Below are 24,981 nucleotides of genomic sequence, written 5' to 3'. Positions count from 1 at the left end.
CATTGATGTGCCAAATCTACAACTCCAACTATGATTCCCAATCTCTAAACTGCACGTTATACAAATGCATAAACACATATGTCTAATAGGGTTCTCAAATTTAAGACAGAATCCTTACGTCTCACCCCCTCAACTCTGGTTTTTCCCCCAATCTTTCCCACATAGTACCATCATCTGCCTGTAACTACAGAAAAAACTCACAGCTAATTACCTTTGATTCCTTTTTTCTTCATTTCCTTATCTCAACCCATCAGCAAATCCTATGAACTCTACCCCCAAAATATATCCATTTGCTCCTCTACACTATTTCCACCTTAGTCCAAGTCTCTCCTAACCAATCACTTGACTTCCACTCCTATCCTTCTAACATTCATTCTTACCCAGCAACCAAAGTGATCCTTTAAAAACACGTATATATCACTTACTTGTTTAAAGCCCTCCTATGGCTTCCTATTGCACCTAGAATAATATGCAAACTTTTACCCTGAGTATGAAGCTGTGATCTGGCCTTTGCCTACTTTCTCATCTCTTTTCTTAGCACATTAACCCCTCATTACTATGCTCTAGCACATTACCCTTCTTTCTGTTCTCTTATCAGGACAGGCTTGAAGGTGAGGTGCCTTACTGTTTTTGCACGCTCTTATATAAAGTGCCTTTATTTATTGAACACATAAAATATTATCATTCTAAGAATTATCCATTAGAACTTACACGGTTTCCTGTATTTTCTTCATACTCCTTATTACAATCTGATATGAAGTCACTAAAACACACCCTTTATAGGTGTACATATCAATGTATTCTAACAAGCATATACAGTTGTATAACCACTACTATAATAAGATGCAGAACATTTCCATCCCTCCAATCAACAGGTCTCTGTTCCCATTTTCAACCCCTGGCAACTAATGATCTAATTTCTGCCACTAAAACTTGCCTTTGTCAGAATGCCATATAAATGAAATCATACAGCGCAACCTTCTGTGTCTTACTCCCTGCACTTAGCCTATTTCTTTTTAGATTTATCCATATGACTGCATGTATCAATAGTTCATTCCTTTTTGCTCCCAAGCATATTCCATCATGTGGATGAATCACAATTTATTATTTGTTTATTGTTTACTAAGTGGTAAACGTATATTGTTTCCAGTTTGAGGAGATTATAAAGAACCATATAAACATCATTATATAAACAGCTATATAATCATATAAACATTCATGTACAGGGTTTTGAATAGACATGTTTTCATTTCTCTTAGGTAAATACCTAGAAGGACTGCATGATTATATGGTGAGTGTATGTTTAAGATTATAAGAAACCTTCAAACTGTTTTCCAAAATAGTATCATTTCTGTTCTCCCCACAGTGTATGCAAGTTCTAGCTGCTATACAATCTCACCAGTCTTTTGTACTGTAAGTTTTTAAAACTACCTATTCTAGCAGGTATGAAGTAGATCTGATTACAATTGTAATTTGCATTTTCTTAATCACTAAGGATGCTAAATATATACATATATTTTTCATGTGCTTATTTGCCATTTGGATATCCTCTTGGGGAAGCATCTGCTCAAATCTTTTGCTTATTTTCGAGGGGTTGACATAATCATATTTTTTGTTTTTCTTCCTCACTACAATGTAAGCCCTATGACCAGAACCTAATCTATTTGTTGTTGTTGTTTTTCATCACTATAGAACAGTATGTGATACAGTGATCTTCAATAAATATTTGTTGAGTGAATGAACAAGTGAATCTTATCCAAGAGTCACATTCTTCAGATAAGGAAACTGCATCCAAATAGTAATAATATACTTTGCTCAACAGCATGTAGCAGTGACAAAGCTAGGGTTAATACTCAATTCTAATATTTTCACATCTTTGGGAAAAAACGTTTATTTTTTAATTTTTTTTTTTTTTGGATAGAGAAAAAGAGAGAACAAGCAGGAGAGACGGGCAGTGGGAGAGAAAGAGGGAATCTCAAGTAGGCTTCATGCCCAACCCAGGGTTCTATCTCAAGACCCTGGGATCATGACCTGAGGCGAAATCAAGAGTGGGATGTTCAACTGACTGAGCCATTCAGGCATCCCAGGGAAAAAAGGTTTTAAAAAATTAAAGTATTCTTGAGGCACCTGGGTGGCCCAGTTGGTTAATCGTCCAGCTTCAGGTCAGGTCATGACACAGTTCGTGGGTTTGAGCCATGTATCAGGCTCTGTGCTGACAGTGCAGAGCCTGGAGCCTGCTACGGATTTTGTGTCTCCCTCTCTCCCTGCCCCTCCCCCACTTGTACTCAGTCTCTCTCTCTCTTTCAAAAATAAATAAACATTAAAAAATTAAAATATTCTTGCCATTCCAGCTTAATGGTAGGGTTCTCTTTAATTTTCTGTATATGAAATACCTGGCATAGGGCAGTATTTTTGTAGTACTGGGAGAAAAATAAACACATGAATAAAATTGTTTCAAATACTGATAGAATTGTGAAGATAATTAGAAGAAATCTGCCAGTTCTAACAGATAATTCTAAGAATAATCATGAAACTTTGTTCATTTTATCAGTGTATCACTTTACTCAATTAAAAATAGGTAACAATGTTTAACTTTGTAGACATGCTAAAAGTCAAAAAGAAAAAAATTTATTTGATCTTCAATTCGCAATAGCCTTTAGAATGCTGTATACCCATATGGTCCAATATCTTAGCACTAGCCACATGTGGCTTTTTAAAATTAAGTTAAAATTAAATTGCAAATTTAGTTCCTCACTGCACTAGCCACATTTTAAGTGCTCCAAAAGGATACATCTGGCTATTAGTTGTCATACCACACAGCACAGATACATAATATTTTCATCATTGTAAGAAGTTCTATTATAACTATTCTTCTTTATATGATAGCATATTACTTATTTATGATTAAAACATTATTATTCTCCCAAAGTAAGTCTTTCCCATCCAAGTTTTTTCTGTTGCCGAGCACCCTAGTTTATGTTCTTATTTTTTATTTTAGCTGTAGCTTTGGCACCAAAAAAAAAAGAATTATGACTGAAGTACACTCTCTAGATGATATTTTGGTCAAAAATGGGATTATTCAGTTTTCAGCATGCTGAGCTCAGCCTAATTCATCACATGTAGCAAACATTCAGCATTATAGAAAATATAAGATTATCTACTTACCACTAAGATCATTGATGTGGTTATAAGATAAATTCAATCTAGTCAGATTAATTAGTGTTTCAAGTCCTAAAATAAAATAAAATAAAGCCTTTATAGAATTAAAATAATTATTTAGAGCTACACAGTATTGCTATTTCAGACAGTTTGAAGCAAATCCAGTCAGATAGCAGTGAAATCAATTTTATTGGCATTTTACAAAATACTTAAAAAACTGATAACTTTTCTTGAAGAAAACTCTTTATGTAGTAAAAGTTAGGCTCAGTTTTCAAAGGTTTATATTTTATTCCATTCTTTTGGGAAGAAGAAAAGCATTTAAATCATCTTTCTTATGCAAAGTATCACATGAAAATCACTTACAAACCTTCTATTCTTGTGATCATATTGCAGGACAAATTTAAAGTGCATAGTTTTGTCAGTGTATTTAGCCCTTCAATTTGAGTTATTTGATTAGATGACAGATCTAAGTGTTGTAAATTCCAAACATGGTCAATGGCTTCAATTTTTGAGATGTTATTGCAATGAAGATTGATGGCATGAAGGGTTGAATCTAAAGATAACTCTGATATGCTACAAGAGAAAATATAGGTTATCAAAAATAATTAAGGAACAGATTTTAACATGACCAAATAATTAAAATCAACCAAATACCATGTAGATGATAAGTATGTGCTCTACTCATTCTATAATGAAATCCTTCCTACTTATGGTAACATTTTAATATCTCATAAGGTACAGTGCTTCTTACCACTAATCAGTATTTTGGACCATAGAGATAAACAAGAAATCCACTCAACAGAGGCAAGTGACCCTAGGCATTTCTAGCTTCTACATACATCAGCATATAATGAAGGCTGTAACTGTAAAGGCCCTGGAATCATAATACCCCAGTTCAAATCTGCATTCTACCATTTTCTTTGCTAAATTACTTAGGTGAGTTAACCTCTCTAACCCTCAGTTTCTTCATTTCATTTAACCCTCACAACAATTCTCAGCAACCAGTATTGCTGAGAATACTGAATATCCTCAGTATTCTGAGATACTAAATAAAGATACGGAAGTTTGCAGATATTAAATAAGTTGTCCAAGTTCCTATAGTTATTACCTGAGGCAGTATAAATCCAGATCTGGCACTGGAGTTTATAATCTTGCCTTATTTACCATTTGCGACAGCTATTTAACCAAGAAAGTAGTTGGTTTCAAAAGAAACCATTAGTTATTGCTATCTGTAGTGAAAGTCTATTTCTAGTGCTATTTCTAATGAAGTCCATCCTCCCTTCTATAAATTTGGAATGCACCTTCTCTAAATAGAACTCATCTCTTCATTCTCTCAATTACTGCCATTTATTACCAGAACATTTCCTGAAGATAGTAGTTCCAGGAATAAAAACTACAGTGCACATAGTTCAGAGATGCTGGGTGGAGGAACAGTTGGGAATAGGAACACACAATGTTACAGGCATCTGTTCTATGTTCTGTAGCAGCTACCATAGAGGAAACCTAACTGGTGAAAGTGCAGGTTTAGTACTCGGGGAGTAAAATAAAAAACAAGGGATTCTGGTGTGCTTCCAAATTAGCATCAAGAATTTCAAATTCAAAATTAAAACACAAAAACACTTTAAATATGCCATAAGATCATTCAGCTCCTCCCTTAGAATTCAGACTGAAGCACCTAATAACTCGTGGCAGAAAATTAGCTACTGTCATTTACTGAGGTATCATTTAGTGCCAGGCCTTATGCTATTAACACATGCTCATAATGATGTACATTTATTTTCTGACACGTTTTAGTTTTTGGAAATTAGTCCTTTGCAGATAATGTGGTACAGGAGAAAAAGCAGCCCCTGAAATTAGACAGAAATAGGGTTTAAATTTGAACTTAATCACTCACAAGCTGCGTGAAGCTGAAGAGCTGTTTAGATCCTTTGAGCCTCCTGTCACTTATAAAATTGCCCTCTTGCAGAATAATTGTGAGGATTAGTGATAACGTATATAATATGTACACATAAATGGCATCCCGTAAATAACAGCTATTATTAAATATAAATGTAAATATTCCTTTAAAAAACATCTCCTTGGGGTCTTGTAGCAAATTTTAGATCAGAATCCAGAACAAGATGGTTTAATTATCAGCAGCAAGGTTCTGCATATGGCAGGGCATGCCACAAAGGAACAGCATGTGCAAAAGCACAGAGAAGCCTACTATGGAACTACCAGTAGCGCAGTATGGCTAATCATAGAGTAAAATGAAGAAATGGTTAAGAGGGGAGACCGAAAAGGTAGGCAAGGACCAGTCAGTAAAGCAGAACAAAGAACTTAGTATGTCATGCATAAACTTGGGCTACATGAAAGAGGGAAACGACTAGTTAAATATGATGTTTAGTACTTTCAGAAAGTATATGGATATAGGTATCATAGTGTTCTGCAAAGGAGAAATTAGAATGCAGGTGTAGAGAATTGAGGCAAAACTAATGAAGAGCAGTAAAACTTCGCTCCACAGCTGCTAGAGATACCACAGTGCCACTTTTTGTCAAAGTAAGAGGAGCAGAAAAGACAAGACAGAACCGGAGAATGCTAACAATTACAGAACAAGTAAAAAAAGAATAATTAGAAAAACAAGGAGAACCAGTAAAGGAGGGAGGACGGCTAAAGGCTGGTAGAGTCAGGTCGTAGGGCAGTTTCCAGGTTGCTCAGAAGTCCAAGTGGAAAGGAATAAGGACAATTCGTGGGACGAGGTACTTCAGAGCAATTCTGCAGCTCTAAGGCGGGAGAAAGCCGGACAGCATTTGTGTGTGGTCTGGGTAAAGCTGTGCCGCCTCCGCTGCACCGAGGCAGCCACCTACCCACAACTGCCGTCCGGGGAATGCGCAGGCTGCTTCTGGCTGAGCAGCACCCTTTACCTTCGCAGGCCTTTGTCCATGAAGCACAAGTCCCCGCAGCTGCTGTCGCCGTCCCCATTTTCAACCTCCGCCTCCACCGGCGCCTCCATGGAACCGGCGACGGGAACCTTGATCTTAACCGGCGCCCAGAGCTGGGTGGGAGAGCCCGGAACACGCCTCCTTGGTGAGCGGAAGTCCAGCCCGAGAGGGCGGGGCGATGATTCCCCCACCCGCCCGTCTTCCAACCGACAGCCGGGCACTTTCCCGCCCTTACGGTGCCGCAAAGCGGGAAACCTGATTTTCTTCCCCAAGGGCTTCCCTCCCTTTTACGGTATCTAGGGCGCAACTCTCGAGACTTGCCGTAAAGGGAAACAGCATTCCGCGTGGTAGCTGTTGGGGAAAGAATGAGTTTTTCCTTTGAAGCTGCTTTGTATGATTTTTGCGTTTTAGGTGACTGACTTCTGAAGCCGATTTGATAGCAGTTTGTCTTTACAGAACTAAGTTAGTTGTTCCCCCACCGGCCATTGCACCTACTGTTGTTGATTCAGTCAGTAAACATTTATGGGATGCCTTTACATATGCCAGGCACTTACCTGTGCCATGAGGAATAAGTTGAAACCCATTCTCGTTCCTGGAAGCATTCACAGTTCAATGGAGGAAGCAATTGACGTGCAACAGGGTGAGTGCTAGGAATAGCACTGGAACATTTGTGCAAAATGTATAGAGATGTGGGTAGTGGGAAAGTTTTCTAAACAGTTATTGATGACTGAGCAGAGACTTACTAGGTCAAAGGGAATTCTGGAAATGAATGACATTTCAGGTAGCAAAACAATACCAGAAGGTCGAAGAGGCCACCTGGTAGGCTTGCTCTCTAACTCATGGGAATATATAAAAATGGAGACAAAAGGTATGTCAGCTCTGAACCTGTCACTGTCTTGAACTAAAATCTTTGGTGGTCCCTCATTAGCAGTCAAATAAAAGCCTAACTTTCTAATCTAATATTGAAGATATTTCCAGTCTTAAATGTTAATCGGTCTCCTACTGTTTAGCTATACCTATCACGTTCTAAAATTTGTAGCCACCATTCACTATTTCCTGTTAATCATGTGCTTTGTCATATGTCTGCAGCTCTTTCTAACCAGAAATGGAGGTAGAATCTCTTTAACGGTTCCTCGATTCTGGGCTTGCTTTTGCCTTTTTTTGGAGGGGGGCAATGCATTTAATTCTAGTGCCGGGCAGAAACAAGTTACTCTAGCTAAGGACACACAGCACACAGATACATACATGAGCCCAGAAGTGCTTAGGTGAACCCATCCCAAATTGCAAAATAACAGAAATGGTAGTTAAATAAAGTGTTTTGTATTAAGCCAGTAAATTTCGGAAATGTGTTATGTAGGATTAGATGATTGATAAGTCACTAATCTCTGAATATCCATTAAAATACAGATTTTCAATGGGGATGAGTATTATATAGTCTTACCTAATACAAATAACTGATGTAAGAAACAAATTATGTTATGGGTGCCTGGGTGGCTCAGTTGGTTAAGTGTCCAACTTTGGCTCAGGTCATGATCTCACAGTTGTGGAAGTCATGGTTGTGGGTTTGAGCCCTGGGAGGGGTTCTGTGCTCACAGTTCAGAGCCTGGAGTCTACTAACTATCCTGTGTCTCCCCTTCTCTCTGCCCCTCTCCCACTCACGCTGTGTCTCTCAAAAATGAATAAGCATTAAAAAAAATTTAAAAAGAAATAAATTATGTTGTAATGGTATTAAATGTATTGGATCTTTCCTCCAAAATCATGGACATTATAATTAATTAATTAATATATTGATTATGGTCACTGGAGTTAAAAAATCTTAGCAGTTAAGAATTGACTTTTTTTTTATAAATTTTTTTTTTAACGTTTATTTATTTTTGAGACAGAGAGAGAGAGAGAGAGCATGAACAGGGGAGGGTCAGAGAAAGAGGGAGACACAGAATCTGAAGCAGGCTCCAGGCTCCAAGCTGTCAGCACAGAACCCGACGCAGGGCTCGAACCCACAGACCGTGAGATCATGACCTGAGCCGAAATCGGACGCTTAACTGACTGAGCCACCCAGGTGCCCCAAGAATTGACTTTTTAGGGGCATCTGGGTGGCTCAGTCAGTTTAAGCCTCTGACTTGATTTCAGTTCAGGTTGTGATCTTAGGGTCATGAGAGTGAGCCCTGCCTTTGCTCTGCCCTGGGCATGGAGACTCCTTAAGATTCTCTCTCTCTCCCTCCCTCTGGCCCACTCTGCTAGAGCACTTCTGCACGTGCGTGCTCTCTCTCAGTAAAAAAGAATTGACTTTTTAAAATGATAATTTGATGAACTACTTCTACCGTTTGTCTGGTTGTTGTTGTTGTTGTTGTTGTTTAGCACAAATGCTTAGAAGCTGCAGTTTTGCTTTGAAATTCTTTACGTGCAGACCAAAATTTGTTAACTAAGTTTCTATAGGAGACCTAAGTTCTAAATTTCAAAGAGCCTATCATTAATATTCTAAATAATATGTAATTAACACTTTTCAATTACTGTAGTCTGTAGTTTTGTATTTTTAAATGGCACTTCAGTTTGTTTTGGACTTGCTTTACATGCTGTCTATAAAGTATTCATGGGGTGGGTGCAAAATGGGCAATATATTTGGAGTCAGTCTTATTAGTGTGAGATCAAGATGGGATAGGCAGTCAGACTGGGCAGCAAGGTAGCATTGTGAGGGAGACAGAATGAATACTGTCTACTCTGGGAATATTTATTTAGAAAGGCTGATGTGGGACGAAGGTGTGTGCAAGTGACAAAGCAAGAGGTGAGAATAGAAAGTTAGGCTTGACTCAGATCTTGGAGAACCTGCAACAGTTTGTTTATAAGTTGGCATTTGGTAAAGGAAGGTAGTGATGGATTGATGGCGTGTTGGTTGCAGCAGCTGTCAGAGTGAGGTTGGGAGGAGATGCAAGAACACAAGATAGCAGAGTATTTAAGCAGGAGCGTGACAGGACTAGATTTGTGTTTTATAACATTATCTCTAGAGACCGAGTGGAGGTGGTTTGGAGGGAGATTAGAAGTGACTATATAAATTTGGAGGTTGTTGCAGTAAACTGAGTGAGAAAAATGAAGGCGTGGACAAGGGAAGGAATGATGAGGCCAGAACACCTGAGGAGATGTTAGTAAGTTAGATTTTATAAGTTTTGTGTACTGATTTGGATGTGGGGTATAAGGCAACTATGGTTTTTTTCTCCTTTTTCTTCATCTTAATAGTTTTTGAATAGCCTTTAGTGTTTTACTGCATTTCTGTGGAATCAAAATGGAATAGTGGTATTATATGCTATAATTTGTATTTGTCTTTTTCTATTCGAATCAATGTAGCACTTTTATGCTAATATTTCAGATGAGATGCACAATGGCTTTTTAACCAACTAAATATATGTAAACTTAAAGATAAAAACCCAAAGCTTTTAAAATTTTACAATGACTTTCTACATATGGATCTCACTACGGAATATCAGGTCAGTAATGTGGGCCCATAGAATCATCCCCTTTGTGACCTCTGGCCTTGAAAATATTGCATTACTCATGAATTCCAGTTACTTAATTGTATATATCACCCCCTCCAAACACATGCTGTGCTTGTATATCTCTCTTTGTCAACCATTATATACAATATTTTTGTAATTTGTATTTTTTTTGGTGTGATATTTTATTTATCCAGAATATTTGAAGAGTTAGTTCTCAAAAAATTGAATGTTTTAGATATATGAATTTCTTTTTTTTCTTAATTTTTAAAAAATTTGTTTATTTTGAAAGAGACAGAAAGAGAGAGCGTGGGAAAGGGGCAGGAAAGAGGGAGAGAGAGAATCCCATGTCCGTTCAGTTCTAACTGAAGTCTTTTTTATTTAGAACTTACTACTGAGATATGACATATTCCAGAGGGCCCTGAAACATCCCAAAAGATTTGTTTTCTCTCCTTATAATGAGAGATATTAAACTAGTTAGACTTATTTTGTATGTTAAATTGCATGGGAAGCACTGTCAAATAAATGATGATAAACTTTCTTAGGTTAGATTATATGGGTGAATACTATTAATATAACTGTTCTAGAATGTATATAAAATTCTTAAAATTTTGATTTGTCCCGGTATAATGAATGTTATCACTTGTACTGCTAATTATTGAAGTACTGCTAATTATTGAAGTACTGTGTGTCATGGAAATAACCACAATTCCTTGTCAAGTCCATTATAATGAGTTCTCATCAGTTCTCTAATGATGAACATTTTTTTAAAAGTCTTTGGTCATTTACAGACAGTTATTGTTTTACTCTGATGCTTTTATAGAAGGTTCCCTGCAAAAGTGCTTCATCCTCAAGGAGATTCATGAAAAGTACTTTTGACAAATATAGGTTTCTGATAAACTTAAGGTCATATAACTGAACTGGGTAAGAATTTCCAGAACTGGTGGGAAAACTGGATTCAAGCAGAACAAGAATTAATAACATGGGTCTGAATGAACTGAAGAAGAGGATTATAATTTTTATGACTTCTTATTTGAAACATTGCTGGTTTTCTAGTGTTTGTTTTTTCAGATTTAAGGAAACATTTTCATTTAAGCTGTCTACGACTTACAGCAATTTGGTAAAACATACTTTTGGTTTTCTAGTATTTGTTTTTTCAGATTTAAGGAAACATTTTCATTTAAGCTGTCTACGACTTACAGCAATTTGGTAAAACATACTTTTGTAAACAAACGTGAAGGTTTTATCTTTTTCTCCCTACTTGATCCCTCCAGAATTTGGACACTCTCAGTGAGTTTTCTTATCTTCATGGCAATATAAGTTATTTGCATAAGTTCAATAAGAATGTGTTCTCTTTTTTTTTTTTTTAATATTTTTTTTTAACGTTTATTTATTTTTGAGACAGAGAGAGACACAGCATGAACGGGGGAGGGGCAGAGAGAGAGGGAGACACAGAACCGGAAGCAGGCTCCAGGCTCTGAGCCATCAGCCCAGAGCCCGATGCGGGGCTCTAACTCACAGACTGGGCGATCGTGACCTGAGCTGAAGTCGGCGCTTAACCGACTGAGCCACCCAGGCGCCCCAGAATGTGTTCTCTTTATAATAGGATATAATTGGAAACATTGGTTATATTGCCAAGACTTGCCTAGAATGTCGTTTTTGAGAGAGATGCATAGACTCAGATATGACCGGACAGCTTTAAGGAACTAAAGTTGACTTTACAGAGCCAATGAAGCCCCTTGGGAAAATCAGCCTGGTACCTTGCTTCTAGGGTCCTTACCAGGTGAGAAAGGAAGGTCACTTCTTGCAGCTGCAGTAACCTCAGGATATTTTGGCATCCTTGAGAATAGAGGAATTTACTCACATATATAGATAATTGTAGGCAAGTCTGATAGCAAGTGTTTGGCTCAGCTTCTTTGCCTTAGAGACTGTTAAAAGTTCAGTCTGAAGATTCCTTCTGAAAAGTTCTAGCAAAACAGATTTTAAAGAGCCCAGGGCACCTCTGTGACTCAGTTGGTTAAGTGTCCAACTCTTGGATTCAACTCAGGTCATGATCTTGCTGTTCGTGAGATAGAGCCCCCCATAAGGCTCCATGCTGATAGTGCAGAGCCTGTTTGGTACTCTCTTTCTCTCCCCCTTTCTCTGCCCCTTCCTTGCTTATTCCCTTTCTCTCTCTCTCTCTCTCTCTCTCTCTCTCTCTCTCTCTCTCTCTCTCTCAAAATAAATACATAAACTTAAAACAAAAAGAGCCTATATGGTCAATCACTATTCTTGTTGCACTTATGCAAACAATCAGGCCAAGTTTTTTTGAAACCAGACTTATTTTTCAAACAAATTAGTCTTAATTTGGCTATCTTTGGTGGAAATGAGGGTGATTTTAGAAAAATGAAATTCAATAGCACACCTTTGTGGATATTAGATTCTAGTTCCATTGTCTTTGACAGTTTATTTTTTGCTTATAAAGTGGACTGTATCCTGAATTTTGGTTTCCTCAAGTATCTGGCTAAGATTCTCCAAACTAAAATTTGCAAATTTCTCCCTTGTTTTGACTTAGAATCATTGAGAACTAAAGCTGCCCTTTTTCCTGAAGTCCTGCAAACTGAAGCTAGGTGACATGATATTGATGTCAGAGAAATCATCCCAACTGACCATATTTAGACGATCTTTGTGCCTGTTGCCCTATGGGCCACTAAGAAAGATCACCAGAGACATTCAAACTGCGAACCAGGAAAATTTATCAGATTGCCACTGTCTGCCATCACTCTATCTGCAGATGCTTCAAGGCTGACATCTAGAAATCTCACTGGCAGCACTCAGACACTAGGTTTATACTTTGCTCCAACCATTAACCTCTGTTTTCCTTTTAATTCTATAGAGATGCGTCATATTAATTACCTGATTGCTTGCACAAGATAGGCCTAACTTTGGAAGCCCATCTGCAAGATTGCCTCCTGAAATGAGACACAACTATTTAACTGAACTGACTATTCCCAAGACTGAGGCTGATTCTTTGAGCTATGGAGTTATCTATCAGTTTGGCTTCTGGATACTTCTTCAAAGTTTTAAAGGTGAGACTGAAGGAATTTAGGATAAGTCTCCCCAAAATGTGCCATTTCCTTAACTACCTAGAACAATCTAAATTGCGGGGGGTTCTTTTCCTGAATCAGAGTTTTGACCGGAGATACATTTTATCTGAATGGCCCATCTGTATGGCAGGCAAATATCCATCCAGTTACCAAACATCTGCTCCTCTTCTTATTGCCTTGTGCATTGGCCTCCTCTCCTTTGAAGCCCCAGGCCCCTCTTCCATTCCTTAGCTTCAGGATTGCATATAAGCCTCATTTTATATTTCTGTCTTTGAACCTGTCATGTTTGTGAGGTTCCCATATATACAAAATTAAATTTGATTTTCTTCTGTTAATCTGTATCATGTCAATTTAACTCTTAGACCAATGGGAAGAATCTTTGAAGGGTAGAGGAAAGTTTTTCCTCCCAACAGTTTACATTCATTGACCACAATAATGTACTTGAACAAAATAAAGAAATGCTCATCAAAAAAAGTGTATGTAACTTGACATTTGAAAATCATACTCCTAAATAAATGTAAATCACAGTTTAAAGCTGTGTAATTGAAGCAATCCATATCAAGATCTGTGGCATTTGGCCAAAAATATTTCAGGAGAAAACTAGAAATTTGAATGAGTTATTACATAACAGTAACACAACAGAAGACTGAAAATTAATGAACAAACTTTTAAATTTTTTTTTCCCAACGTTTATTTATTTTTGGGACAGAGAGAGACAGAGCATGAATGGGGGAGGGGCAGAGAGAGAGGGAGACACAGAATCGGAAATAGGCTCCAGGCTCTGAGCCATCAGCCCAGAGCCTGACGCGGGGCTCGAACTCACGGACCGTGAGATCCTGACCTGGCTGAAGTCGGACGCTTAACCGACTGCGCCACCCAGGCGCCCCAGACAAACTTTTAATTAGTAAGCTAGAGAGGAGAATGACATCAGCAAGATAGTGGAAAAGGAAGTTCCAGCCCTCATTTCCTCATAGAAACACTGATTTAACAATGATACATACCCAAAATACCTTTAGGAAGAGCCCAGAATCCAGTTAAGTAGTTGCAATGCTTCAGACTAGTACAAACCAAGAATGGTCATATTGAAAAGTCTTAGAAGAACAATTCGACTTTATCTACTTCAGCCCCAAAGCCTCCCAAAGCCAGTACAGCTCTGTGCCAAAAGAGATCACCTGGCCTCTCTCAGAGGCAAGAGTAGAGCCTTTGGCCTACTCAGGATGAAGGTCCTGGCCTTTCTGGGAGCTGTCTGAAGGGCTGGTTTCTGTGTCGCCTCACATGGAACACTGATGGAACTGGTGTAGTTTGGTGAGGGCAGCTAAGAACAAAGGAACAGAAAAGAATGGCTTGCTGCATGCCCAGTACAGCTCTGCTAGAGAGGGAGAAGTTGCAGAACTTGAGACTTCTTTACAGGAAAGAAAGGAGAACAATGGAGAATCCTTCCATGGCCTGGCCTCTGATACAGCAGTACCTCTTGACACCAGAGGGAACAAATTATGGGTTGCTGAAGAAAAAGACAGAGACTAGAAAAGCAATAGAAAAAAACACAACAAAACCAAGAGTTGGTTTTTTGAAAAGATAAACAAAATTGATAAACTGTTATCTAGATTAACAGAAAAAAAGAGAGAACAAGTAAGCTAGAAAAAGAGAAAAATATACCCCAAATTAGTTGATGAGAGAAGAAAATGTAATCATCTTAAAAGAAGCAAAAGGTCATTTGGTATATTCAATAGTCTCTCATAATTAAAATCTTAGCAAGTTGAGAGTAGATGATGATACCTTAATTAAGTAAAGGGCATCTCCCAACCACCTATAGCAAATATCATCATTAATATAAAACATTGGAAGTATGCTCATTAGAGTGATGAGCAAGATAAGGATTCCTGCTCTTTTAAGATGAACCAATGTTGTAAGAAAGAAAAATGTGTTTTAAGAATTTAAAAAGAGGAAATAAACTGCTTCTTTTGCAGACAATGTGGTTTTCTTCATATATTCTCTTGGATTTTCTAAACTGACATAGCAAAATAATTATAAGTGGTTATGGAGTGAGTATAACAGGAAATGTGCAAAATTTTATGGAGAACACTAAAGCTTATAGAAGGATTCCTCTCTTTCCCAAAAAAGTTTAATTTAGAGAAAGCTATAATCATTATTATAAAGATGTCAGTTCTCCCCGTGTATACCGCAACTAAAATTCCATCACAGTAAGAATCCCAACTGAATCTTTTATGGAACTTGACAAAATTATTCTAAAATGTGTATGATTTCAAAAATTAAATTGGAAGGTGAAAAGAGATTTTATATTTGAAATGACTATACATTTTGATTTAATGATTTTAATGATGATGTCTTCAAGTTCTTGATGGTCACCATCAATGAGAAACTACTTAACACAGGTAAACAATAAAATAAATTTACAAAATTATTTTTTTCACAGTCCTCTGTTGTGTGCCTCTACCATTTAGTATTCTAGCCTCTCTACTACCCACCTGTGCTCCATGGACACCTAGAATCCTGCATAAAAAAGCTGAATTATACAGTCAGATAGTAAGTTATAAGTTTGATGAGCAGCCATTCTTAAAAGATAAACAAAAAGTTTGATCCAAAGACTGAGGAGAGAAACAGAGGCTCCAAGAAATCTTTTGAAAAAATAAATTGGTCCTCTGCTTTTAGGGAAGATCATCCCCAGCCCTGTGTGATTAAGAATGGCAAGAATAATCACCATGGCACAAGCAGCTCAAATACTCAGGGAGACAGGTAAGTTCAGTGAAGAATATTTTAATACCACTGATATAAGACCCAAAGATTCCTGTCCCTGTTGTGGCACTAAGTATTAAAATATTTCCATGGGAAAAGTTCTATTGCTCTTGGGGGTTGCATGATTTTTTGCCTTTTTCCATTTTTTAAATCCTGAAAAGTAATTTTGAAACTTCACAAGGATTGCCTTTTTTTTTTCCCCCCACTTTCCCTCCATGTTTCTGGAATGTTTCCTTAATTTAGCCATCTCATCCCTTCACAAGCATTTTGCTATTGAATCTAATTTGGTTTATAAATGACTGATTAACTTGTGAATTGTTCTGCGATTTTGTGACTTCTTTTAAGGCCAGAGTTAAAGTGTTTCACATGTTAACTATTTTTTAAAAAATCACATATGCCAGTGAACAAGTTAGTCACAGCTAATTAAGAAAGGAAGGTTTCAAAAGTTCTGGGAAGAGAAGTCTCTTCTGGGGGTGTAACATTGATATTATTTAACTCTGAAAGAATAATTTGTAGATGAGTACCAAGAGAAGAAATTGTAGTTTAATGGAAAGAATGTAAACTTTGCATTTAAGTGGGCAAAGGTTTGAATCCCACTGTGTCACTTACTCTTGGCATGGTTTATAGCAAGTTGTGTTATTTTTTGGGATCCACATTTCCTCATTTTATAAATGAGGATAATAATTTCATATTGTAGGATCAGTGATGCACTGTTGAGTGACAGCATACATGTGAAACGTCTATTGGGATTAATTTGTATATCTATATTGTCCATGGGGATATATGTAAACCCATCTAGTATTAATTGTATACAGGCAACTACTCTTCCTCTAATTTAACTTAATCTATAGGTATTAGTCCACCCAACATGTATTCATTAATTCAAACATTTATTCATTCATTACTTTTGTAGCAGGATCAGCTATGGAGAAATTAACTTGTGTTTTGTTTATTTTTGTTGTTGTTTTGTTCATTTCATGCATATTATATAATAAGCCAAAGATGGTCTCTGTACCTTGGACCCTAGGTTGTTTACTTCTTCAGAGCAGACTAAGACCTATTACTTCAAACTTTTACACATCCAGTTGTTTTAAACATAGTCCAAATAAACATATTATTAGCCATTTAGAGCTTGCTTACTTTGCATACCCTGCAAAACTGCATTTAACCTATGTTAGCCACAGGTAAGGTAAGCCTGGGGCAATAAAGACCCCAAGTCACTGCTGCCCTTAGGGGCTCTCTGCCTCCAAGTCTGCCTACTTGCTGCTGAGTGACAACCCCTAAATATACAAACCCTCCATCTGGGAGTCTCTTTTTCCCCAGGGATTCTCCTGTCTTCCTCCCCTTTTGGATGGTGGCTTGCCATGGCCTCTGGGAAGGTTCATGCTGTGAGTGATTTCCTCTATATGCAAACCAGATCAAGTGTTGCTTAAATAAAGCTCATGTGTGCTACCACCACCTCCTGATCTTATCTTTTTTTCTTGATCAGCCTCAAAATCTCTGGAACCCCCTAAAATGCAACAAATTTATCTAGCACCTACTATATGAAGGATCAAAACAGATAAAGACCTTTTATATTCTAGTCAGGACAAAGTATTCTACTCAGAAGAGATAAATAAACAAATTCACATGCATATATAGTATGTCAGGTGGTGATGAATGAAGGATGTTTACTGAGGTAGAGTAGTAATGATGGTGGTGATGTTTGTGTGGAAGGAAAGGGTTAATATTTGGCAGATAAATATTTCCCAACCACGGTGACATATGAGAATTTCACCTTCAGTTGGTCTTTTTGCAATATGAACTAAAGGATTGTATCCTTTGGGGACAAATATGACTGTCTTGTTGGTTCTGATAGTTTCGGCTTGTTTTTTGATATTTCTGTAAGACAATGAGAGCTTGGAGCTGACTACTCTTCTGTTTTGCTACCATTACACAATCTTTTTTGGTTTTAATCACAAATTTGCTAGCTTGTGGCTTGTATTTTTACTATGCTTATGATACTTATTTTTTTGAAAATTTAAAAATTTAGGTGTACATTCTATATCTTTTTTATGACTTGTGCTTTTTTAGGTTTAATTAGCTGATCCCTATTTTAATGTATTAGACTTATTCTCTTAAGTATTTCTAAATTTAAAATGTATACTTTTCACATTTAGGCCTTGCATCTGGCTTTTTTTTTTTTTTTTTTTCAACGTTTATTTATTTTTGGGACAGAGAGACATAGCATGAACGGGGGAGGGCAGAGAGAGAGGGAGACACAGAATCGGAAACAGGCTCCAGGCTCTGAGCCATCAGCCCAGAGCCTGACGCGGGGCTCGAACTCCCGGACCGCGAGATCGTGACCTGGCTGAAGTCGGACGCTTAACCGACTGCGCCACCCAGGCGCCCCTGGCTTTTTTTTTTTTTAATGGCATGTGATGTGAGTTAGGAATCCAATTTTATTTCATCCATGTGAATAAGCAATTGTCCTAATGCTATGTATTTTGGTTTGGAAATAAAATAATCTGCAAATCTAGTTTTACACATATTTGATGTAGAAATATTGTAGGGTTTTGATTCAGACAAACTGGTTTTTAATACAAACTTTATCACTTACTGCCTCTGTGAGCTCATTCAAGTGATTGAACTTTCTCTGATCCTGTTTCTTTACCTTTAAAATGGTGGGTAGTCGGGCGCCTGGGTGGCTCAGTTGGTTAATTGTCCAACTCTTGATTTTGGCTCAGATTATGATCCCAGGGTTGGTGAGATTGAGCCTCACGTCAGGCTCTTTGCTGACAGTGTAGAGCCTGCTTGAGATTCTCTGTCTCATTCTCTCTCTGCCCCTCCTCCCCACATGCACACATGCCCCCCCCCCCCACCCGGTCTTTCAAACATGGAAAAAAAATGGTGGTTAGCAATGCCTATTTTCTGAAAGTTGTTTTGACAACTAAAGACAATATATATAAATTACCTGGAGACACTAGATTTTAAAATTAAATATTTTCTAGTATTGTTTGTGTTACTATGTTTTATATAACTCTCCTCTTGATTTATATTTTTTATTCAATTCTACTCAATTTAATTTGTTGTGTTACACTTTACCCTTTAGTATATACTCAAAGTTAAAGATTGCTTAGAACTTTTAAATGTTTATCTTTAAATAGATAACTCAAATATTAACCAATGCAGCATGTTTCTCTTAAGGTTTGCAAAGAGACATATTGTGTATTAGAGAGCTACTTTCTTTATGAGAATGGGACAGTGTCTTCCCTCTGGTTCTGTGTAGCCATACCTGAGGACATGATTTCCTTTGGAGTCAGGACTTCTAAGTAGGAAATGTTAACCAGTAAGTAAATCAGTGAAGTAAATTAGCCACAAGTGTAAGTGCAATAATCTACATTTGGGGATATTTTCCCTAGGTATTTTAGCTCTCCCGTAAAAAAAAAAAAAAAAAAAAAAAAAAAAAAAAAAAAAAAAAAAATTAGACCATTCATAGTATCTTTTTTGTTTTTTTTAACATTTATTTATTTTTGAGAGACAGCATGAGCAGGGGAGGGGCAGAGAGAGAGGGAGACACAGAATCGGAAGCAGGCTTCAGGCTCTGAGCTGTCAGCACAGAGCTTGACGTGGGGCTTGAACCCACAAACTATGAGATTGTGACCTAAGCTGAAGTTGGAGCTTAACCAACTGAGCCACCCAGGTGTCCCAAGACCATTTATAAAAAGTAACTTCTTACATAACCTTTGAAAGTGGCTTCACTATAACATATAATAGAAAAGAAAGTGACCTTGCAAACATCATAAACATATTTGAACATTTTTGATGAATGCTTATCATGTCCTGGGGGAATTTAATTACTCAAGAAGAATGGAATTACATTTTGTTCTGATGTCTCAGTGCTATATTCCTGATCCTAACATGAGCCTCTTAGATGAGAACACAGCAGATCAGAAATACTGAAGGCTGGGCTATCTGAGAGGAGCTGGAGCTGCAGCGAAACTCTGACCTGTGGCCAACATGTTAGAATTGTAACTAACCAAAAGGAGAGTGTTGTCATGAAAATGGTGGAACAGGATTTCTCTACCATCTTCCCCTTAAAGAACACCAATGTTGCAATCATCCACAGATGACAGAACCTTTGTGAAAGTCCAGTAGTCCAGTAATGAAGTTCTAGCACACTGCTGGAGCAAAAAATTTCAATTTTGGACACATTGAAGAAGGTAAGGCAAACCGCTTGACTTTGCCCACATCATCCCTTCCCCAGTACCTCCCCCATAGCTCAGGCCTTCTTGACCTGTGATTTCTCCCACAGGGGAAAGTGAAAGTATGAGTAAATGTCTAGCTTCAAGATACTGCCAAAGAGGCCCACCTCTCTCTTGCCATATCCAGGTGCTGAGTGGTGGGCAGGGTGATGGGGAGTGGTAAGTGGCTGGGACAACCACAACCAGAGCCCAGAATGGAACATATCACAGAGATGTGGATCCTGCTAAAAAACATCACAGTCTCCATCAGGAGGCCTGCCATGAGCTACTGGGAATCTTCCAACTCACTAACAAATATCCCTAGTGCTTTGTGTACCTCACTTATGCCCAATCCCATTCCTTGGCTGGCTCCCTGGCCATCCTCTTGAGAGTTGAGAGAATGAACTTTTTCAGACAGCTAGTGAGCATGTGCAGACAGCTGGCTCAAATATGTGGGCCGGGGAGAAACTACAAGCTTGAGCACTTAGCATTGTGCTGGGAAAGCAAAAGGGAGACTGTTAGCACACAGCCTGGAATTTCAAGATCAAGTAAATGCATACAAATTTAACAATTCTGCCATGAGAGGGAGTAAGTGTGGAGCAGGTGTACCCATAGAAAAGGGCTGAGAAAACCTTAAAACCTCTAGTAGGGGTGACAAATTATTTCTCTCCCAAAGCCAGTTAATAAAGACTGAGAGAGGTGACTATTTTAAATGCAAAGACAGCAATTTAAGGTTCAAAGAACATGAAAAAAGAAGGAATGATGACTCCACCAAGGGAATACAATCATGTTCCAGTAATCCAGAGATTGGAGATCTATGATTTACCTGATACAGAATTCAAAATAGCAGTTTTAAGGAAGCTTAATGAGTTATAATAAAAAGTTCAACAAAATCAGGGAAACAATAAATGAATAAAATGAAAGGTTAAACATATAGATAGAAATCATTAAGAGAGCCAAACAGAAATTCTGGAGCTGAAGAATACAATGAATAAAATGAAAAATGCAATAGAGCGTATTACCAGCATAATAGATTAATCAGAAGAAAAAGTCTGTGAAGGAGAAGGTAGTTCTTTTGAAATTATCCCCTTAGAAGAGAACAAAGAGAAAAAAAACTGAAAAGGAGCAAAGAAAACCTATGTGAACTATAGGATACCATTAGAGAAATAATCTATGAATGATTAGAATCCAAGAACAAGAGATGGAGAAGGGAGGCATAAAGCTTCTATAAAGAACTAATGACTGAGAACTTCTTAAATCTGGGGAGATATTTCACATCCAAGTTCACAAAGGTAGTATGTATCCCAGAATTTCAATCCAAAATGATCTTATCCAAGACAAATAATAAAACTGTCTAAAATTAAAGACAAAGAGATAATTTTAAAAACAATAAGAGAAATTTCACACAAGGAAGTACCCATTAGGCTATCAGCAGATTTTTCAGCAGAAATCTTGTAGTCCAGGAGGGAAATAGAGAGCTAGAAAAACAATAGAAGAAATCAATGAAACTGAGAGCTGGGTTTTTAAAAACAAAATTAAAACCCTTTATCTTGATTATGAAAGAAAGAGAGAAAACTTAAATAAAATCAGAAATGAAAGAGGAGACACTATTACTGATGCTACAGAAATACCGAGAACCATAAGAGACTAGTATGAACAATTATAACCAATAAAACTAGATAACCTAAAAGAAATGGGTAAATTCCTAGAAATATACAATCATGAGGAAATAGAAAATCTGAAATCAGAAAATCAGTAATCAAAAACCTCCCAACAAAGAAAAGCCCAGGACTAGATGGCTTCACTAACACATTCTACCAAACATTTAAAGAATTAATGCCAACTAAAATTGTTCAAAAAAAGTCAAAGAAGAGGGGACACTTGCAGGCTCATTTTGTGAGACAATTAACCTGATACCAAAACCAGACAAGAAACTACAACAAAAGGAAACTATAGGCCAATGTCCCTGATGAACATAGATACAAATATTCTTAGCAAAATACTAGTAAACTGAATTCAACAGCACATTAAAAGGATCATCCACTTCAACCAAGTGGGATTTATTCTTGGAATGCAGAGATGATTCAAAATACACTGTGGGGAATAAGCTTAGGAATCCCCCGGGGTTATACCAATGGGTTAACAAAGAAGTACAAAGCCATAGGATGCTCACAAATGAGTTTGGGTAAACAAGATTAGGACCCCAAGAGAGGGAGCGGGGTGCAAAGGCACCCAATACAAAGGTGTATGAGGTAAGCGAGATTAGGTATTCAGGGTGGAGGCGCCTCCCAATTTAGTACTATAGCAGAAAGCTGCTTTCACAGGAGAGAAGGACCAAGTTAGGTAAACACGTAATTTGGGTTATAGACCCCTGAACTGTGCTGCAGGGTGAAGTTGCCCAGAGTGGAGATGATTAACAAAAGAAAAGGTGCTTTGTTAACCCTGAGGTTATTTCCTCTATCTGTCTTATCCCCTAGGCTAGCTGAGATAAACAGAGGTGGTGCCTCATGTGCCCTGTAAACAACTTTCTGCCCAACTGCCTGGTGCCCAGATTTTGTTTTGTATTAACCCAAACCCCTAGCTTCAAATATCTTCAAGATCCCCTTTCCCTCACATCCTCAAGTTAATGTTCACAGATTCATTGTCTCTTTGTGCACATTCATTGCCATGTTCATAAGCCTTCTGATTCTAATAAAAACGGGGCAAGGACCCTTATTTGGGGCTCTTGTCTCTTCCCGGACATTAGCTGTCTCTTGCTTTTCATCCTCCATCCCGCTCTCTTGCTGGCCAAGAGAGAACTTTAGACTTAGAGTCTACAACAATACACAAATTAATTAATGCGATCTATACACCAGATAAACAGAGTGAAGGCTAAAAATTGCATGATCATCTCAACAAATGCAAACAAACAAACAACAAACTAATTGATAAAATTCAACATTATGATAAAAACTAGGACTCAAGGAGATTACCTTAACATCATGAAAGCTATATATGACAAGCTCACAGGTAACATTATACTCAAGAATTAAAAACCAGAAGCTTTCCCACTAAGATCAAGAAGAAGACAAGGATGTCCAGTCTCACCACTTCTTTCACATATTACTGGAAGTCCTAGCCAGAGCAGTTAGCCAAGGAAAAAAAGAGCATCCAGGTTGGAAAGGAAGAAGTAAAATTGCTTCTCTCTGCATATGACATCATCTTAAAAGCTCTACCCAAAACTATTAGAACTAATAATTGAGTTTAGAAAAGTTGCAGAATACAACTATACACTAATAATCAACTAATTGCAAATGAAATTAGGAAACAATCTCAATTTCAATAGCGTCATAAACAACAAAATACTTAGGAATAAATTTAACCAAAGACATTAAGGACTTGCACACTGAAAATTATAAAACATTGATGAAAAAAATTAAAGAAAACACAAATAAATGGAGAGGTATCTCATGCTCGTACTCATGCTCATGAAGACTCAACATTATTAAATATCCATACTGTCCAATAGATTCAACTGCAAGCCCTATCAAAATACCATAGAATATTTTTTTACAGAGTTAAAAAGAACAATTCTAGAATTCATATGAAACCAGAAAAGACCTCAAATAGCCAAAACAATCTTGAAAAAGATCAAAGTTAGAGGCATTGTACTCCTGATTTCAAAGTTTATTACACAAAGATATGGTTATTAAAACAGTATGATATTCATATGAAGACAGACACATAGACCAGTGAACAGAGAGCCTAACAAATAAATCCACACATATATGGTAAACTGATCTTTGGTAACAATGCCAAAAATACACATTGGGGAAAGGATGATCTCTTCAACAAATGGTGGTGGATACGCACATATAAAATAATGAAATTGGACCCTTATCTCACATCATATACAAAGATTAATTCAAAAATAGATTAAAGACTTACTGGAAAGAATTGAAATCAGGATCTGGTAGAGACATTAGTATTCTTATGTTCATTATATAAAATGTGGAAGCGACCTAAATGCCCACTGATACATGAATGGATAAAAAAGGTGATATATACAGAGAATGGAGTCTTTAAAAAAGAAGGAAACCCTGCCATATTCAACAATATGCATGAACCTGGAGAACATTATGCTAAGTGAAATAAGCCAGTCACAGAAGGACAATACTGCATGATTCCATGTATATGAATGAGGTTATCTAATATAGCCAAACTCATGAAAGCAAACAATAGAATTGTGGTTGCCAAGGGCTGGGGTAGGGGGCAACAGGAAATTGCTAAATAATGGGTATAAAATTTCAGAATACATTTTAGAGATCAATTGTACAACAAAGTGCCTATACTTATACTGTATTAATACTTAAAATTGTGTTAATGGAGTAGATCTTATATTAAGTGTTCTTATCACAATAAAGTTTTTTAAAAAACAAAAAAATAAAAGGAATTCAGAAGAAACATAGAAACATGGTTGGACAGTTCTGACTTGGAGTCTCTCATGAAGTTGCAGTCAGGTCTTGGCTGGGCTACCGTCATATAAACGTTTCCCTGGTGTTGTAGGATCCAGTCTGAAGGTAGCTTCCTGAAATGACTATCATGTTGATGCTGGCAAATTGGTTTTTCTCCACTGTGTCCTCTCTGTGGGACTACTTGATTGTTCTTCCAACAAAGGCCTTTGGTTGTGACCAGAGCAAGCAATCCAAGAGAAGAAGGCCTTAGCAGCAATGCCACTTATGACCTAGACTTGGAGGTGACACACCATTGCTTCCTTCATATTTCGTTGCTTAAGAGCAACCTGGACTCAGTGTGGGAGAGAACTGCCTCAGAGCATGAATTTCAAGGGGTGAGAAGTACTTAGGCTATCTTGGAGGTTAGATAATATGATTTTAGGGAGGAATAGCAGTAAGAATATCCTCTCTCAGTTGGGAACTTACATTTTTAGTTTTCTGTATATAGTAGACAATTTCAGTGGAGTCATATGTCTGTGTACTACACATGCAAAAATATTTAGTATGTGAGTTTAGAAGAAAGCCTTCCTTTCCATATTATGGAAATTGCATGAGTATTTTTGGCAAATACCTTATATATAAGTTTCCTGGAGCTGCTGTAACAAATTACCACCAACCTGGTGGTTTACAACAACGGAAGTTTATTCTCTCACAATACTGGAGGCTAGAGGCCAAAATCAGTTTCACTGGGCTGAAATCAAAGTTTTGGCAGGGCCACACTGCCTCCAGATATTCTAGGGAAAAATCCATTGGTTGCTTGCTTCTATCGTCTGGTGGCTGCTGTCATTCCTTGGCTTGTGGCCTCATTATTCCTATCTCTACCTCCAGGGTTACATTGCCTTCTCTTCTGTCTTGTCTAC

General features: G+C 37.5%; 1 protein-coding gene and 1 long non-coding RNA gene across 7 annotated transcripts in view; one reads left to right on the top strand and one right to left on the bottom strand.

The window, feature by feature from the left end:
- Positions 1 to 6,255, bottom strand: part of LRRCC1 (leucine rich repeat and coiled-coil centrosomal protein 1) — a 47,132-nt gene extending 40,877 nt beyond the window's left edge. For 2 of the 5 annotated variants that reach the window (XM_011291327.4, XM_011291328.4), the window contains exons 1-3: positions 6,063 to 6,254; positions 3,527 to 3,732; positions 3,166 to 3,231 (exon numbers count right to left, since the gene is read on the bottom strand). In XM_011291327.4, coding sequence (XP_011289629.1) covers positions 3,166 to 3,231; positions 3,527 to 3,732; positions 6,063 to 6,151 — 361 coding nt within the window. In that variant the 5' untranslated portion in view covers positions 6,152 to 6,254. Of the gene's footprint in view, positions 1 to 3,165; positions 3,232 to 3,526; positions 3,733 to 6,005 lie in introns of all 5 variants that reach the window. The other 3 variants (XM_019822837.2, XR_006592272.1, XM_045049683.1) reach the window with 3 other exon arrangements.
- A 66-nt stretch (positions 6,256 to 6,321) lies between these two features.
- The window catches only part of LOC109496074, a 35,970-nt gene continuing 17,310 nt past the window's right edge, over positions 6,322 to 24,981 (top strand). The window contains exons 1-4 of one of the 2 annotated variants that reach the window (XR_002739424.2): positions 6,322 to 6,720; positions 9,442 to 9,559; positions 12,441 to 12,633; positions 15,322 to 15,405. This is a non-coding gene — a long non-coding RNA (uncharacterized LOC109496074). The remainder of the gene's footprint in view (positions 6,721 to 9,441; positions 9,560 to 12,440; positions 12,634 to 15,321; positions 15,406 to 24,981) is intronic. The other variant, XR_006592273.1, reaches the window with a different exon arrangement.

This window comes from Felis catus, chromosome F2 (assembly GCF_018350175.1).
Source record: "Felis catus isolate Fca126 chromosome F2, F.catus_Fca126_mat1.0, whole genome shotgun sequence".
Taxonomy (NCBI): domain Eukaryota; kingdom Metazoa; phylum Chordata; class Mammalia; order Carnivora; family Felidae; genus Felis; species Felis catus.
Note: the sequence above shows the minus strand (reverse complement) of the source record. Positions and strands in the feature narration are given on the sequence as shown.